Here is an 18,961-nt window from a genome sequence, read left to right as displayed (position 1 = left end):
GCGATGTTATATAAAATTACGATGTCATAAAAACAAGATCTGGTTATATAAAAATATTATAATTGTAATACGTCAAGCAACGCCAAAAGTACTTAGCCAGTTGGGTGAATTACTAAAGTAAACTAAGATGCCATTTTGATGCATAACTAGTAAATTAAGACGCCAATTGGATGTGAATAAAGCAACACCCTTTGCACTAAGTAATCAAAGCACAGAAGGCGCTGAATTTGTTTGGGTCTCAGAATGTAAGAAAGGTGCAGGTTGTGAGATTATATGTATAGTGCCACCAATGCTTTCCAGCGTTTTAATTGTAGTAAATTGGCTATAAGACTTATTGCAACACTGATATGCAATCCAATGTTTATTTGACTTAAACAATTTGAAAAAAAAATGAGTTGCCTTTACTGGGATTTGAACTCCAGACCTCTCGCTTTATAGGCGAGCGCAAAAACCCTTCAGCCACGGTGAATATATGTGGACGGCCTGAAGAAAACCTTATTATTCTAAATTAGGGCTTGTAACGACTTTAACTGTTGTTTAACACAGATGTAAATAATCCTGGAGCTTACTATAAGCATGTATATTTATAAAGAATCAAAGGGATGCAAGTTCTGTGGTATTTTCTGATCTTTGCAATCTTAATCGTACTGTATATATGTATGCATTTTCCTGTATAAGTTTATTTTTATGTATTATAATTCATTTTGCAAGGCACCAGAGTTTGATACATACGGAATTCTGCATAACTAGAGATGCATCAAAAAATCATTTATGTTCATTTTTTTACGACAGTCACACTTTATCCTTGCATATCATGGCTACTTCCTTAACAAAGACACTTAAAAAAGAATTTTAAAAAAAAGTTTCCTCGACTTGGATTTGAACTCCAGACCTCTCACTCCTGAAGCGAGCGCGTTACCCCTGCACCACGGAGGAGTTATACAAATAACATTTGAATAACATCAAGTCATTCTAGATTTAGAACTTCCATTGCATTTCGGGTTTGTTATCCTTATTAATTTCGAGGTATTTTGTTCAGGATAAACCTGTTGTTTGAAATTGAAGTAAATAATTTAGCGAAAATCTTCTCGCCCAAACAGTCCGACATGTAGAATCTATATACATGTATTCCACTACTCGGTTTGTGTAGTATTCGGTAATAGACATCGCTAAAAATAGTATTTTCATTGATAAAATCATATTCATCCGCGTAATTTGTGATTGTGCATTTATTGACAATTCTATTAGCCAACGCTATTTTTAAACTTTGAATGCGTTGTTATTTGTTGGATACTTGTAACAAAATAAAAATATTTCTTTCTTTTAAATCGCTAGTTTTAAGCTGTTTTGAGAACTACTTGTTGTTAGGTTTGTTGTGAACTTCTGTGTCAGAGATTGAATGTCCGCTTTGTATTTACTTAATTTCGATCAGAAAATACAATAAAACAATATTAGAAATCTTCGACCATTCGGGAATTATTTTGCTTGAACATTAATTCACCTGTCTTTGACCATCTTTACGCAGTGATCTCCCCTGAATTTTTCGGCGTTAGTGTACATATAAAGGGAAGTAACCGCTTCAAAAAAGTGGACTACTTTCGGCGTTTGCAATTAACAACATTAGACTCTGAAATTTCGCTACCATTATTTGTTTGGTCTGACGACCCAAACAAATAAAAACCTTAAATAAGGTAATTAATCATGTAGATATAATATGCACTGCATTGTAGCGATTAGAAGTTTTACAACTAATATAAATAATAGCAGTGTATTGCTATTATCATCGTGTGGTGATTGTTATCATTTAGAAAATACAGATATTCTAAAAGCCGGAAATGTAAAAAAGAGTACACATATTACACTTATATATAATTCTAGCATCTTTTAAACAAATTCACACATTTTCAAAGCATAACATTTTTTAGCGAATAAAAGATGGGATATAAACGTATTAACTTGAAACAAAATGTCTTCAGTCAATGTAATTTTTGAGAGAAAAAAAGCAGATATTCTAATTGCTTTAACTCACTGTAGGCTGTAGCACATTATACGTTAAGATAATCATACAACTATACATTTAATTCCAGATAAATGTTTGCATTGGATATTAGCAGTGATTCATTTTGGATAAATAGATATACAGTATCTGTTAAAATTGGATGTTGTTTTGAATATAAATATAAATTATAGTAGTGTAAGAGTTTTATCTGGGAATATATTAAATATGGCAAGAATTTTTTAATGGATAACGGCGGTTTTTCTGGATGATGACTAAGGGCAGCAACTGTTATTTGGAAATGTTTCTAATTGTCGTCTGCTACGGTTCCGTCAAAACGCCATCGTTGACTCCATTATTTGTATATATGTGGATAACTTTGTCTGTAAACTAACTCCAGATGCGAAGTTTTGACAAGAGAAGGCAGATGACCATTGATATAATCGACATGCTGATGACGTCTGAAATAAACAAAACAACAATGATAGGTTATTGTAAAATGTTTCAAATTCTTCAAACCATTACCTTGCTTTATCTACCCTTGTTGCATGTATTATATCATAATGAAATGTTCAATGTTTTTGAAATAGTGCAAAGCTATTAAATTGGAATGTTTGAAAATGACACCTGGATGACAACAATTATTTTTCTGCTACAGCATGTGAAGCATTGTAATTTTGTTTGGTATTATCTTTGTGTAATTGCAATAACCAAAACAGTTGCTTTCAGTTACAGTATGTTAAATCTTCCTACATTTATCTAAAACAAAAAAGGAAATATTTTACTTCCAATAAATGGCCATGGAAAGCACCAAATGCATTTATTTTTAATTGTATTATTCTTGATTTTTTAAATGTATACTTACATAAAAATGGAAAAAAATTATGTAAAATAGGAACAAGATACGAAAACATAAAAGGTATAATTTGACTTTATCTGAATACAATTAATCAACAACAATGCAATAGCATAAATCAAATGGCGAATATTGTAATTAGTCAACAACATCAACAAGCGGAATGAAACAAAATATTATAATAATTTATATAAAATAAACGGTGATTTTATAAACAATAACAGTAACAAAATGTTAAAATGTTATCCAGATCAGGTCTGGGTCTACCTAGTGATGAGGCGGAGGAGGCTTTCTCTGTAGAAGGTAAATCTTGAAAGAAAACGTGTATATCATTTACATATCATTTACATTGATATTTCAGATTTAGCATATATTGTATTAGAGAAATATATTATGAGGAAATTACTTTGTGACAATGTTGGTAGTTATCATTATGATCACCAGATAAAATAGTTCAGTATATAAACGGAATATAAAGGGAGGTAACTAGAGTTATATAATGATACAATTACAGCCACAGTTGTGTAACATTGTTGCGCTTACCTGACGATGAAACTATCGCGCAAGGATCTTCTGGGGCGTAATCCCCGAGATTATTGTAGTTTGTGCTTCTCAAATTATCCTCATATTGATTCTTTAATGTATCTTTATTTTCACCTGAAAAAAATATGCAAATCTTTATATATTGAATTATTGTATGACCCCCAACATTCAGTTAGAATAATTAAGGCGCTTAGCAAACATAAGCCATTCCATCCTTTGAGACTTCCTTCAATTACTTAAATTCTTAAGCAGCATGCCTCCAGATTAATGCTAATTTTCATCACAGATTTATATAATTATGTAATAAAAATCTGTGTTATCATGTAAATTTTGAAAATGCATGTTAAAGTAAAATATTGTGAAATGAACAAAAAAGTAATTTACACATTGGCAAACGGCACTAAAATCCACGTTAATTACCCAAAAAAGAGGTCAAAATATACAAAAAAGCCATAACTGTGTTAGTCATGCAGTAGTAATATGGAGATTGATGCCGCAAAATCAGTCATTAATCTCACATAAAATTGAAAGTTTTAGCTTGAACCTTTTTTTTTACTTTTCTTGAAAGCTTGTTACAATTTTCTCAAGTTTGATTTTCTTGAAATTATTTGGCTCGTCAGGAGTCACCCAACTTTAAACTGTGTAAAGTATTTTCCCATCTTTGAATTTGGAACAGTCCATTTAAGTTTAGGGGATTTTAATATCAGTGTACAAACTAACTGTACTTCCGGTCCCGGTAGTCATCTTACAGGAGGTCAAGCGCTTTGTGACATGAAATGAATTATCTCACGCGTATTTGATACGTGCCGTGCCGGGAAAACACAATTCTATCATAATGCACATTATCAACAAATTTGTAAAATACTCACCCAAAAAGTATACATTGACTTTAGTACAAGCAACAGTGTCAGACTGTTTCTCAACGAGGACATTGTCAACTGATGTTCCCACAAACATGGCAACTTTAGCTTCAATGTCGCCCCTGAAAATAAAGGAAATAATAAGATGTTGTTTATTCTTCAATAATGAATTAATTTAGTTTGTAAATAACAAGTATGTAATATATATTAGTGGACAAGATATACCAGTATCCGACAACGTACAGCGAGAACGCATGGTAATAGCTATATAGAAATACTATCTGTAAAACGGACAACAATAAGACAGACAATCGATCCTAATCTACACGTGAGTTATGTTTGAATACGGAAAAGTACAGTGCATCTCCTACTTTATATACTTTAAAAGTCGGGTCATTCAAGGGAGGCAGGTGCCCAATTAATAGATATGCCCCATTAGCCCAAGGACCATGGGTTACTAGGCAGGGTATCAACCATGTACCCTCATATAACACAACTACTGACTAGTATCTGGAAGCCGGCCCGAGATTGGTTCAAGTATAACTTCAAGCTTATCACAACTCGAACTAACTGGTATGAATATGTTGCAAACAAGTGAGACAATGTTATTAAGGCTTCTGCTATACTTACGCAATAAACGATTTCTTTGGGAACTGCAATTCTCCCTTTGCCGCCGTAGTTCCATAAGGAATTAGATTAGCGCATGCGATCCTCTCGCCTGCTCCGTTAGGTCCATGAATAACTATAGATCGTTTAGCCGCTGGAAAGTTATAATAATGAGATGACAGATAATGTAGAATAAAAATACATGTACGATATACATATACGGATATACTGACATTAAAAGGGCTGTTTAAATAAATCAAACGCTCTAAACCCTAATATTCTATACATTGAAATGATGTGGTATGGACAAATTATACTCGTAACTGAGGTCTTGAGATGACCTAGTAATCTAATCTAAAAAGAGACATCGACCAGGAATGTAAAATGACACAAATCAAACTTAATTTTTTCTGTCTGAACGATTATAAAAAAAATTGCTGTGAAATTAAACCATTTATCATTTATTGATGGTATTGAACAGAAGAGTGTCACCATTAAATCATCAAACACATATTTTAATTTACATTTTCAGAATATTTTCAAAGCTCAACGATCTATATAAAGAATGGTCAATTATGAATATTATAAATTGTTTTCATACAATTATTTGATATCTTAAAGTAAATCGTATCTGCAAATATTGAGATACTGTTATGGTACTTTTTGTGTGAAATCAAATACCGCTACAATATCACTGGCCTTCTGTTACAACGATTGATACATGTAAATTTAAGTAGTCTCTCTCTTCAAATAAGTTATATTTTGTTAACGAAAGAAAGTAATAGTTCAAATATAAATATACATTGTATATTAAATGAATGTATACATATTTCATAATTATCAATATATCAAGTTATTCAAGTATGAAATTGTTTGATGTGAACAGAAAGTTTCTTTGTGATTTATCTTACATCTACCGACAAATATACGGGGTATTATCAAAATATATCAGACAATTATCCATTAAATCGGAAGGTGACCATGGGTGATAGCGTTTGTGATATTTCACTTCATTAACAACAAGACGCCACCTAGCGTCTACCATCACAGTTAAATTCAAATGTCTGCTTACAATTAATGTGTTTTATAATATGTAAACCATTACGATAAAAATAGCCCCAATAGACTTAACCCGACTTAACTTGTGTTCATCGTAATTTAAGTGATTCCATTGAAAATTTAAATTTGGAAACACCATCTGTATTTTTGTAGATGTACGAGCTAGTCAGAAAAACTGTCATGGTTCCTCTTTTTAAATGATAAATATTTATATTACACAGACATCAATCTTTCCATTCCTATTCCTTTAATTCCGAGAATTCTGAATCCTGACGGGGTTTCGGCTTGCCCGCTTCTATACTTGTGCCCGTATTAATTCTGAGAATTCTGACAGTGTTTAGGTTTGCCTGCTTCTGTGCTTGTTATTTGTCTGTCATTATCATGACTCTCGTTATAAGTGTAACATACCTGAATATTTTCCTTCAATGTTGAGATTAACGTCTGTATAGAATCGTTTACCGCCACCAATATCATATTTCCCGACCTTGCTGGACTGGTCACCCATTTCACAACGTAAAGGATTGTCCATGCCGCACTCCGAGTAGCCACTGTTCTGTATGTACATAAACAAGTCGATTAAGTTTACAAGCAATAAAACCAAAGCAACGAGCCCATCTATATTCAATATATTTCTGTGGAAATTTGTTTATAGGAATGTCACTTCCAAAAATATGAGTAATGAAGAAAATGTGGCGAAGGGCAAGGTCTGCACATATTTGAAAGACTCTGTGTAGGGGTGTAACGCCAGATTACTGTTCAAAAGTCTTGGGTTTGAATCTTGCTCTAAGACCACACTGCACACTGGCATGATAGGAAGTCATCTAGCTCCACTTTTATGACAGCTCTATTTCTTTTTTGGGTTCATTTTAGAAATAGAAATAAAGTTAACGGCAGCAACTCGTGCATGCACAAATTCATATTTTGGATACATATCAGCGCGAAGCAGTATTGTTAACATGACCCGGTTTTGTATATATAACTTTTGTACATCGTACCCTAGATTATATAGTATAAGGTTACCTATATCAGTGGTGTTAGTTGGTTGTTTAGGACAATTAGATGCTTGTTACATTGAAGAACGATAACATCTATTGTAAATCTGTACACTTTTCGTAAACCCAACTACATCGGTTAAGTTTCATTTTGGACCAATCTTTTATCAAGATAAAATCTTTACACATATTTTATTGTTTTTTTTTATTCATCATTTTCATTCATCACAATGTTTCTTTTGAAAGTTGATATGTCAGGTTCGTTGTGTCGGACCATTGCTTACATAAATAAGAAGACGCAAAAATGAACATTTAACAAATGTTTTTTATTCTTGACAAAAAAAACTTGTCAAGCAAAACAAAGTTAAAGAAACCGACCGAGAACAAACAAACATTATACCACTCATTATAATGTACTGTAAACATTCCTAAACAGGTCAGTGTTGTTTATTACACAAAAGTATATAAAAATTATTCTTATTTTATTCCTAGATTGGTTGCAGTGATATCACTACAGAAACATTCGAAAGTCTATGACTTTTAAGATTTTTTTTTTCTGAAAAGATTTATTTGTATTTATTTTTTACCAGTATTGTTATTTGAATCATATACCGGCGGACGGTTACAAAACCAGTGTTTCTCAAACACACGAAGTCGAACCCAAGATTTGACAAATATGCCGCATTCAGGATTAAGATTTCCCGCACCAAAGATTCGGATTTGCCGCACAAAGGGTTCGGATTTTCGACATCGGGGTCAGTAACATAACCCTTATTTACGCTCTTCAAAGGACTCAATACCTTACCATGTTAACCATATATGGGTTATAATGAGGTCCACAGCTCGCGCAGTCTGTGCTCTTCCTGTTCTCATGCACGTGCCAGTTATGACCTGTCGTCATTTTCATCTTGTCATTCGTGTAATGTAGATTCACAACAATCTGGGTATTACTGGTGTCTTTGTTCTTGTAGTAATACTGAGTCTGTTGAATATACAACGATAGAAGTTATAGACGAAACGAATTACATTGAAAAAGTGTAAGTGAGAAAAGTAGATACATAGAATGACAATAAGACATTAAATTCCCGTTGTGTAAATAGGCTATACCTTCATTTATCAAATGGGCGTTTTTCAGCCCCCACGAGAAACAACAACAATAAAATCAATTAAATGAATAAAAAGTCATGTTCAACCTTAAAAGCATATGATAAGTCAGAAATTAATAAAGTTTTCTTTCTTTAGAAGTTGCAAGCATGGCTTATATGATGTTATTTAAAATTACACATGTAATGATTTTAGAACATGTTCTATGAAAGTAACAATAAATATGAACTTATTTGTCTTGTCGTAAAGGCAGCAAAATGTAAGCTTAGTAGTAGTATTTTGACTTCCATACGAACAACTTAATCACTATAACTCTACTAAAAAGCAACAGAATAAACAGATGGTTAAGGTAATTGGCCAAATAGTAACATTTTCGAAACTACAAAGGTACACACAAAAAAAAGCTTTTGAGAAATGAAAATGAAAGCATTTCTGGGGCGTAATGACAAATCTTAATATTTGTTAGCCTTACAATGTTTACTTTTATTTTTATATGTCAATTTATTTGACTCTGAATTACAAACTTATTTGTCTATCTGCTGGTATATCAATGATCAAGAAATTGTCATGTATCGAACAAACAGGCTTAGACAAACATTTGTAAATCTGAGGGATTGTGTATCAATTATCTAACAATCCTTTAACCTATCATAACCATTCTTCACTAAAGTTCAAATAAAACTTCTGGTTCATAATTCAAAAGTCAAATATTAGCCATAATGCACAAATATAAAAATTAATTTATTTTGCTAGATCTTTAACAATATTTTTGTTACTATTTTATATACGTTTCGGGTTCAACGTCCGTTTCAAAACTTTCAAAACTAATATTTCTCACAGTAAATAATGTTTTTTTTTGTTATTTTTTAATTTTGCTTAAAAGTTGATCTGGTTGAGAAATATGGGAAATTTCAATATTAAATTGGGAACTTTCAAGATTTAATTGGGAATTTTCAAGATTTAATTGGGAACTTTCAAGATTTAATTGGGAATTTTCAAGATTTAAATGGGAACTTTCAAGATTTAATTGGGAATTTTCGAGATTTAATTGGGAACTTTCAAGATTTAATTGGGAACTTTCAAGATTTAATTGGGATTTTTCAAGATTTAATTGGGATTTTTCAAGATTTAATTTGGAATTTACAACCTTTCTTTTTGGGAAAAGGTGTAGATTCGGTTTCTATTTATCAGACATATACACGATCCTGTGTGTGACACATCATGCATTTCACGTACGATTCAAAAGTCTAATATATCAATTCTTAAATTTTAGAAATATCTACACTTTTGTGTTATAATTCATAATTATGATTTACACGAACTTCTGGTTCATTCATACGTATCCCGTGTTATTCTGTTCGAGCTACACAAGTTGGCATGTAATTTCATAGCAATATAAAGTGCCATTTAATTAAAAGAAATCATTTTAGTATAAAAATAAAATATAAAGTACAGTTCATATTAAATTATTATATTTTACATATATATACATGGAAATAGAGATGTATTGAAAATGAAAGGAAAACAACATACAATGTTATCAGTTTTCAGTTTGTTATAAAAGTGTCAAATATTATATAGTACATAAAAATCTTAATAAGATTTTAATGCTATAAGTTATGATAAAATAACATATAAATAGTGTTACATTCAAAAAGGAAAAGTAATGAATCGTGTAAAATATGACATTTAGTTATACTCTAATGAATATGAATAGATGTTATGTATGCAGATATATAAAAATAGGCTTAGATTTAAGTTCCCGCCACAGAATTTTGGCTCATTTGTCTGGTCAGTAATTATCATAAATATCGTGGTGTGCCTTTAATAATCAAGGACAAAATTTCTATCAAGCACCGTTTACTATGATATTAGTATAAAAAATTATGCTGATAACCTATACCTGGTTATTAAAACGATCATATTTTTTAATAATTGACAACACAGTTAAGATACAATCATGTGACCCCCTTATGAACATTCATGTTGTTGATATTATCAAAGACGATACATATATAGCTCTTTTAATGCAAATTTCATCTACATACGAAATGTTAAAAAAATAAAACACGAAAATAAATCATGGGTCGTGCTTTCGATGCGGATGATGAATAAACCTTAAAGACTTCAAGAGAAAATAAAATTATACAAAAAAGATGCCATATATATTAAAGAAACAATTGTAAAGCACAACTTACCAACATTATATAACCCGTGATCTCGCCCTCGAACATTGCCTTATGACGGACAACCTTGGTATCGGGAGTCGTATCTTCGATAGTACCGCAAGCCCAGCGTGTTGCCCCAGCATCAGTCTTATGTATAACAATTGATCTTCCAACAATACTTAATGGTCCTTCCATAGCAATGGTCATATCATGAACTGTTGTCGAATATGAAGCACCGGTAAGAGGATCATACTTCCCGCTTAGGTCGCCAATTTCATACTCATCTTGTGTACCTTTAGCAGGCCCTGGATATGGACTATCGAACGGGTTCATGTGACCGCCTACGTCACTGCTCTGACAGACGTCAGATGATGGTGTATCAACGCTGGTTGGGTACTCGTGTATATGATAACCGCCCACCATATCATTAAGGTTCGACAGCGATACACTAACCTTTGTTACACCAGACAAAATATCTACGCACTCTTGAGCGAATGAAATTGATCCTGTCGGGCTACTTTGACCTTCAGCAGACGACCACTTGGTCACTGCGACCTCACGTCTGACCTTGAGCATGACATTTCCACATGCTAGCCGTCCACCACCAGCGTTCGCATCATGAATCACGATAGATTTGCCGACAATTGTCTGAGGTCCTGATAGAGGTAACTGCATATCAGAGAAGAAATACCTCAGTTTTCCGCCTAGGTTTGAACGAATGTTTAATTTACCGTGTTTTCCTGATAGGTCACCGAGTTCACAGCGAAACTGATTATAAGAATTACACATGGTTGTATAATCACCTGATAGGTAAACTGAATAAGGGTTGTAATGAGGTCCTACAGACTGGCAGCGTCCAGTTTGTGACAACATATCGTCACCCATCGATGTCTCGTGCACGTGCCAATTATGATTAACAGTTGGTGATGTAGATGCGGCTGCATAGTCAAGTTCTGCGTAAATTTGTGTTTCAGCATACCACATATCTTTGGGTTGTCGTAAAACAATATATCCAATCACCGGATATGTAAACCTAGCATAGGCCGTTGTCATGGGGATGTCGTCTGACGGCCATATACTTGCACATATCCAGCGGGAACCGTCCAAAGATTTATGAATTACAACACTGCGACCTATTATAGTATTTTTTCCGAACAGCTGCATATTTGGATCAGTCATATTCTTTACATAACTATTCATAGATGTCATAAGACCGAATTTTCCGCTTATATCACCGACTTCGTACTTATCCGGAGTTGTCAACGCGGGACTAGGGTAGACGCCCCCAGTTCCAACTTTAAATGGGTTGAAGTGTCCACCCACGTGCGCATTGCTACACACGGCTTCCTCTTTAAGGATCTTTTGTGGCACGGGCCATTCATGCACGTGATATCCTCCAGCTCTAATATCAAGATTGTCTAAATTAACACTTATTGTAACAGGATCAAGAGGTGATTTTTGATTGAATGTTATCATTCCTGTTACATTATCATTACTAAACTTTGAAATGGCCCCCATTCTAGGATATTGCACAATATTAGCACACGCATAATACTCAGACCCGTTCATGAAGACTAAAGTTTTACCTATTATAGAATTTTTACCACTTAGTGGCAGTTTTAGATCTCCAAAAAACGCTTTAGTTTTACCGGATGTTTGAAATGTTATATCTCCGTGTTTAGCGCTAAGATCTCCGATTCTACAGTTACTATGGTTCTCTGTCGAACAACCACTACCGTCGGCACCGTCAGGGTTATAAAGGGTTTTTATCGTACTTCCACACCTATTGTTAATATCAGTGCTCGCGTCTATGTCCATTTTTACGATACCACCATTAATCTGCCATTTAAGGGGATCCTGGGGCAATGTCTCGCCGACAGAATATAAATCCAAATACATGAATGTGTCGGCCGACTCGGAGTTATCTTGCTGCCGGAATATAACAGTGCCGCCGATCTCCGCCGGCAAGTAAGCAAACGCTGTTATATAGTCAGCATCAGCCTCAATGGTGGCACACGTCAATAGACTGTCACTTTTGATGGCGAAAGATCGACCTTTAAAGAAATGATAGAGTGTAGTTACAGATTTTAAAGATTTATAAACGCATAATGCTTTGTTTCTACTAATATATTCAACTTTACATATGTACATAATATTTTTTTTTACAAAGGTTATACAACCATATACTGCCCATGTGCAAACTGTCGATGATTTTAGTGCTGTCTTTGACATATTATTAAATATAATATTTGCAGATTAATAACTAGTTTCCCACTAAATAAGTCGGTTAACACCATAAAGTGTAAAATTGTAATTAAAGAAGCTTCACCTCAAAGGGAAAAAATAGACACATATTATTGTATTAGTCAGCAAATCTTCTCACAAAAAATCTTACAGTTTATCTTTAGGCTTTGACCTGCGATAATCTGATGTTTTTTTGGTGTGAAAAGGTCTGTTGTAATATACTTATATTACATTTATGTAATAATATATGTCCTTTCTTTAAGATATGTACCTTCAATTGACTTTATTCCCGAGAGGTCCATCCCAGAGGCGACAAGCTGACCCGTACCGGATGTAGCTTTAGCTGTACCAATGCTGGAAAACAAAACACATAAAAGTATTTTAAATAATAACACATAAAACAATAACAAACGCATGAGAGTCTATGTAAGTTGTATTACACACAAATAAAACTTTAATATGTCATTTTTCTTTAACTGATTAAATCAACTTTTTTTTTGAAGATTGCAATGCATAATAATCAGAAGGAAATGGTAATATTTAAAAAAATATAGCAAAAAAGATATGAAAATGTTTAAAGGCAGAAATGCCCGAATGTTGTTTTTTTCATATACTTTGTACATGTATATATTTTTTTTTTTTATAAAAATGACAACAATGTGAATGACAACGACAAATAAAGCAGACTAAAGCATATAATTATACAGATACTGGAATAATAACATGGTCAGTATTCTACACTATATTTACTTGTATAAGTAGATATTTTAAGTTGAAATATAAGGAAGGGTCTTCACCAGAGGTACGGCAAAGATGACTTATACACAAGTGTTATTGATAATGAAATTGATTTTCAACTATAAGCTTCATTTAAAGATAGTGAGTTTTGTATAATACTTAATATCAAAATCATTATAATATCTAAATCATGAAAATAGATTGAACGTTTAAAGATCAGGATGCATTGTTAAATAAGAAGTGAAGTTTTGTTTTACTGAGTGTTTTCAAATAATAAACCGGTATGATTTAATCATGTGTCAGAATAGGAAATCAAAATATTTCCTTTCTTCATTTTAATTTATTACTACAAAATTTTCAAAATTACATGTACTTTTTCTAAATTTTTTGTACTCAAAGCTCCGTCGACAAAAGTACCCTAAAAAGGTGTCGTAAGATCGTCAAACTAAGCAGATAATACTGGAAGACTCTGTAGGTATGGTATAAGTACAGAGAAACATGTTTTCGTGTTGTTGTTTTTTTTCTGTTTTGACTTATTTTCATTATATGATATTATCTTTAAATAGATTTTCAAGAATGATGCCAGATATCTAGTTAGTCACAAACTCAAAATGGGACCGACTGTAAATTAGCCTGATATATGAGCCATGCCATGACAAAACCAACATATTGGGTTTGCGACCAGCATGGATCCAGACCAGCCTGCGCATCCGCGCAGTCTGATCAGGATCCATGCTGTTCGCTGACAAACCGTATAACAAGTATAGAGAAACTGATAGCGAACAACATTGATCCTGATCAGACTGCGCGGAAGCGCAGGCTGGTCTGGATCTATGCTGGTCGCAAACCCATTATGTTGGTTTTGTCGTGGCATGGCTCATATATCAGACGATAAAGCGCATTTTCTCTTACATTAGTGAGGCTTATATTAAATATAAACATTCCATTTTCTATCAAACTATCAATTAAAGCGTGGGATTAAAGCAACACAACAAGCAATAAACACAACGTACATCTATTTATATCTACTTAAATATATCAACACATATTTGCTATTACATGCATTATACAGTCAATCCTAAAGATCAAGACCGTCATTGAAAGAAAATATATTGTATATCTTTGGTCGTAGTACACCATGCTGTGGTATAAAATTTTGAAAGTAGACAATGTTAGGATATTATGTCATCACATACCTGCAAAATGATATAATTAAAAAAAATGTAACGTTTTACTGACTAGTTTAGTCCTGAAAATGGGATTTTTGTTTTACTAAATGCTTCCGCTTGGACACCCAAACAAAATTTATCCCGTTTTCAGACTTAAACCACAGTCAAACTTTATTATAATTAAACTTTTTTCAAAATTATATCAAGTACTTAGGCCAATCTTTGGTGTGCTGTATTATTTTTTGATATTCTAACGATTTCTTAGAATACAATTATAATTATTTTACCTTCGAGTCGACAAACACTGCGATTGGCAGCATTTTGCAGGTGCGCGATGACGTGGTATCATAATATTGGTAGAGGTTTGACTGTATATGATATTACATAAGCTTTAAAGATGCATCTATAGAAACTGCACGTGAATCTATATACAGTTGAGTAAATACACGTGAAATGCACGTGAGCAACTAATACTTACTTTTTTACCCTATAAATGGAAAACAAACATATTTAGACAGATGATGCAGACAGAAAAATATTTAATCAATATTAAACTTCTACTGTTGACAATATGATTAACTAACTGTTGGTCAATGAAGTAATAGAAATAGTATGGAAACACGAGGCTATCTGATTGGTACGAGGGGTCGTATTTCTTAGAATGAGACTAACTACATCATTTTATAGATCATTTGAAATATTTCAAAATGTTTTTACTTTTACTTTTACTTGATGATCGACACGAATTGTTGCAACTGTTTAACTGTTTATACCGTTATCCATTCTTGCCGCCTATATGTTGTCGTCGTTATTAATAATAACAGAGAACTGTTGTTATCGTTACTAAAATTTTCATAGACATGGTAACTTTATATAGCTTATATATCTACAACAATAAAATGTAGGAAGCAATGTTTTGTATACTAACAAATGATAAATTTAATTGAGAATAAGTAAATACAATTTACTAAGATCAGAAACGTATGTTTAAATTGTGATTTATCTTTCTCAAAATGCCTCAACCCATTGAAAACTGTTGTTATTTTTAGTCCAAATTCTAATACAGTGAAGCTTTTACATGGGTCTACAATTCCTGCATAAGATGTAGACTTTGAACTTTATTTTACCAAACAAATTATAGATACATGTAAAGACCGGACAATATACCTCACCGACTCCTGTATTACATTTACATTGTACATGCATAAATGTTATCACTGTTGTCGAAGTATTAAACTGTCGTCTGCTTTTATTTCGATTGCACGGTTTGTTTATGTATAAAATGAATAAATGCCACAAAAAAACAACATTTTAGTTTCAATGGTGTTAACGACACTGAATTCCATTCTATTTAACGAGCAAAATAATGTGACAAAAATATGCATATTTCACGCATGCAAGTTACATTTTTTTCGTTTTTGATTAATTAGATATAACGTGTCACCGTATTCATAATACACCCACGTATATTTTTACGTTGTGACCAATTTTCGAACGTTGGGGTTCATATTTTAACATCGTGCCCAATATTATCACGTTGCAATCAATATTCTAACATAATGACAGATAATCTAACTAACATAATGACCAATATTTTGAATTAGAATTGTGACCATTATTGTAACATTATGATCAATATTGTAACATTATTACCAATATTCAAATGTTGTGTCCAATTTTCCAACGCCGTGACCAATATTCTAACATTATGACAAATATTCTAACGTAGTCATCAATATTCTAACATTATGACAAATATTCTAACGTTGTGACCGATATTCTAACGTTGTGACCGATATTCTAACGTTGTGACCGATATTCTAACGTTGTGACCAATATTCTAACGTTGTGTGCATGTTGCTAATTGGTCTTAATTATGCTTTACTGATATTTAATTCTTTTATTTTGTAATGAGACTATTCATATCTTGTTTGTATTCATCAACGAAAGTTGGTCCAGCTTTAACATTACATCTAAGACTCGAATAAATAATTATTCTACATTTCATCGTTTTAAATTACAATAAAATTTAAATTTAAATTGCTTAATTGAGTAAAACCTCCAAATATAGTTATTTTAAGATATGAAAATATTTGTTGATTTAATATGACGTCAGTAGTTTTTTTCTGAATATATCCCAGTCTTGATGATTAAACTAGACAAAATATGAAACAAAAAGGATAAATGTTATAGCATGCTTAGCACGTGAAATGATTAATCTAAAATCAGTTTGTCTACTATTATACCATATCTATTTTCGGAGAAACACTCTTAACCAACGACTCAAAATCTATATTAATGTGGCATGTGTCGCATAAAATTATCAGAACCGGATATTTACCTAGACTTTGACAACCCGGATATACAGATGAAAAAAATGTGGAAAAAATCCGTCTCATTGAAGTACATGACAAACTGGCGACGTTAGTGCACATTTTTAAAAGTATTACTTATCACGGGATCGGTTGTTTAATTAAAGGCAAACATTTTTTATCAGTTTTAAAAGTTTCCCAAGACGTTTATCTTTATATCTGAAAAGTTTTATTAAAATAAAAATATATCTGGATCTTCGACTAAAAAGAAATGGAGATTTATCAGAAAAAGTGATAACACGCTCGGTTTTTTAAATGTTCACTACTGCCTACATCAATTTTGTTTTATCCATTTTTTTATTTTATTAGATTTACCCTTATATTTTAAAACCTACACAAACAGAGGTCGGCCCTCACGCAATGACACCGCGACTTATGGCACAACGTAGTACGTAGCGAGCTTCCATTTGGAGTGCAAAGCTTGTTTCAAAATTTCTTTATAAGAATTGCATTGTTGAGATTTTGCAATTAATTTGGTATTGTTTACTAATGTCTTTGTTTCTAAATGCAGAGGAAGGGGATAAACCACTTTCTCACTTGTCGTTCCTGGCAAATACCCAAGAAATGTAATGTATCAATTTAGTTCGATGTCATTTAGATGTCATTTAGGTATAAAACAAAACAAACAAAATACTTTTAAAATAAGTACAAAGTAATCACAATTTGTGTGCGTTTCAATAAAAGACACTACATATTCAATAAAAATGTTTCAAACGCATAAAAAGCCTTTGTCTTGTCTGAATATATAAGTATATTATACTGCATGTTTGTAACCTCGCTTTTCATTTGATAATCGTGACGTTAATATAGTTTTTTCAATACTGCACGTTGGTAACGTCACTTTTCATTGGATAATCGTGACGTATATATTATTACTTATAATGATTTTTGACAGGTTATATGGCCCTATATAAACGGTTGTTTGTAAATATAACCCGAGCCGCTACAGCAAACATCATTTTTAGAGAAATAAAGCGAGATTTCTTTATAAATCGACAGCAGCCGTATATATAAAACTTTATAATACTGCACGTTTGTAACGTCGCTTTTCATTGGATAATTGTGACGTTTATATAGTTTTATATACACGGCTGTTGTCGATTCATGAAGAAATCATACTTTTTTCTCTAAAAAAAAATGATGCTTGCTGTATTATAATTCGTTATAAAGATTGTTGACAGGTTATATGGCCGTATATAAACGGCTGTTTGCAATATAACCCTCGCCTGACGGCTCGGGTTATATTTACAAATAGCCGTTTATATACGGTCATATAACCTGTCAGCAATCTTTATAACTAATAATATAAACGTCACGATTATCCTGTTACAAACGTGCAGTATTATAAAGTTTTAAATACACGACTGCTGTCAAGTTTCTACGAAATCTCCCATTTTTCTCAAAAAAAGGAAGTTTGCTGTATCATAAACTCGTTATAAATATTCCTGACAGGTTATAAGATAAACAGTTGTTTGCAATATTACTCTCGCCTAGCGGCTCGGGTTATATTTCCAAATAGCCGTTTATATAGGGCCATAAAACCTGTCAAAATATTTATAACTTATGATATACACGGCTCCTGTCAATTTACGAAAAAATCTTTTCTCAAAAAAAAGAAGGAAGTTTGCTGTATTATAAATTCGTTATTTAGATTTCAGATAGGTTATATGGCCGTAGATAAATGGCTATTTGCAATATAACCTTCGCCCACATGCTATGGTTATATATACAAACAATCGTGTATATAGAGCCATATACCCTGCCAAAATCTTAATAACTAATAATATAAGTAGATTTAAGTACTATAGCTTAGAGTGACTTAGTTACTATGAGGAACATGGTAAGAATAGAAATAAGCGTTTTTTTGATGACTCAAACTTATCCTCTCCCTTTATGAAATAGTTCTTCCGATGAAACTATAAAAGATTTCGAAATTCGAAAATCGCATTCCTTCTATCAGTACTTGCATAACTGATTCAGTTAGAGCTGTAATGTTGGCGAATGTGTACAGATGTTGCTTTTAAAATTTTAAAATATTTGTAAATAATTTATCGAACAAATCGTTTGAATTGAAAGTTCTAAATGTACAAAATAATAATGCTATTAACAATAAAAATAAAACGCTTTATTGGTGAATGATTAATAATGTGAAAGCTCATCGCCGGATACCCACAGTTGATCAAAATGAAACATAGCATGTAATAATGTTAATGGTTCGACCGTGGGTATCCGACGATGAACATGCCGTGCCATG

The 18,961-nt window shown here is 32.5% G+C and overlaps 1 protein-coding gene across 3 annotated transcripts in view; it reads right to left on the bottom strand.

Moving 5' to 3' along the window:
- Positions 1-1,678: 1,678 nt before the first annotated feature.
- Positions 1,679-18,961, bottom strand: part of LOC132758969 (uncharacterized) — a 28,969-nt gene continuing 11,686 nt past the window's right edge. For all 3 annotated transcript variants that reach the window (XM_060750698.1, XM_060750681.1, XM_060750691.1), the window contains exons 3-10: positions 12,700-12,782; positions 10,215-12,238; positions 7,718-7,894; positions 6,329-6,473; positions 4,886-5,015; positions 4,265-4,377; positions 3,396-3,509; positions 1,679-2,457 (exon numbers count right to left, since the gene is read on the bottom strand). In XM_060750698.1, coding sequence (XP_060606681.1) covers positions 2,387-2,457; positions 3,396-3,509; positions 4,265-4,377; positions 4,886-5,015; positions 6,329-6,473; positions 7,718-7,894; positions 10,215-12,238; positions 12,700-12,782 — 2,857 coding nt within the window. In that variant the 3' untranslated portion in view covers positions 1,679-2,386. The remainder of the gene's footprint in view (positions 2,458-3,395; positions 3,510-4,264; positions 4,378-4,885; positions 5,016-6,328; positions 6,474-7,717; positions 7,895-10,214; positions 12,239-12,699; positions 12,783-18,961) is intronic.

This window comes from Ruditapes philippinarum, unplaced genomic scaffold, assembly GCF_026571515.1.
Source record: "Ruditapes philippinarum isolate M1 unplaced genomic scaffold, ASM2657151v2 ctg3163_1_1_1_1, whole genome shotgun sequence".
Lineage (NCBI taxonomy): Eukaryota > Metazoa > Mollusca > Bivalvia > Venerida > Veneridae > Ruditapes > Ruditapes philippinarum.
This window is presented reverse-complemented; position numbering and strand designations above follow the sequence as displayed.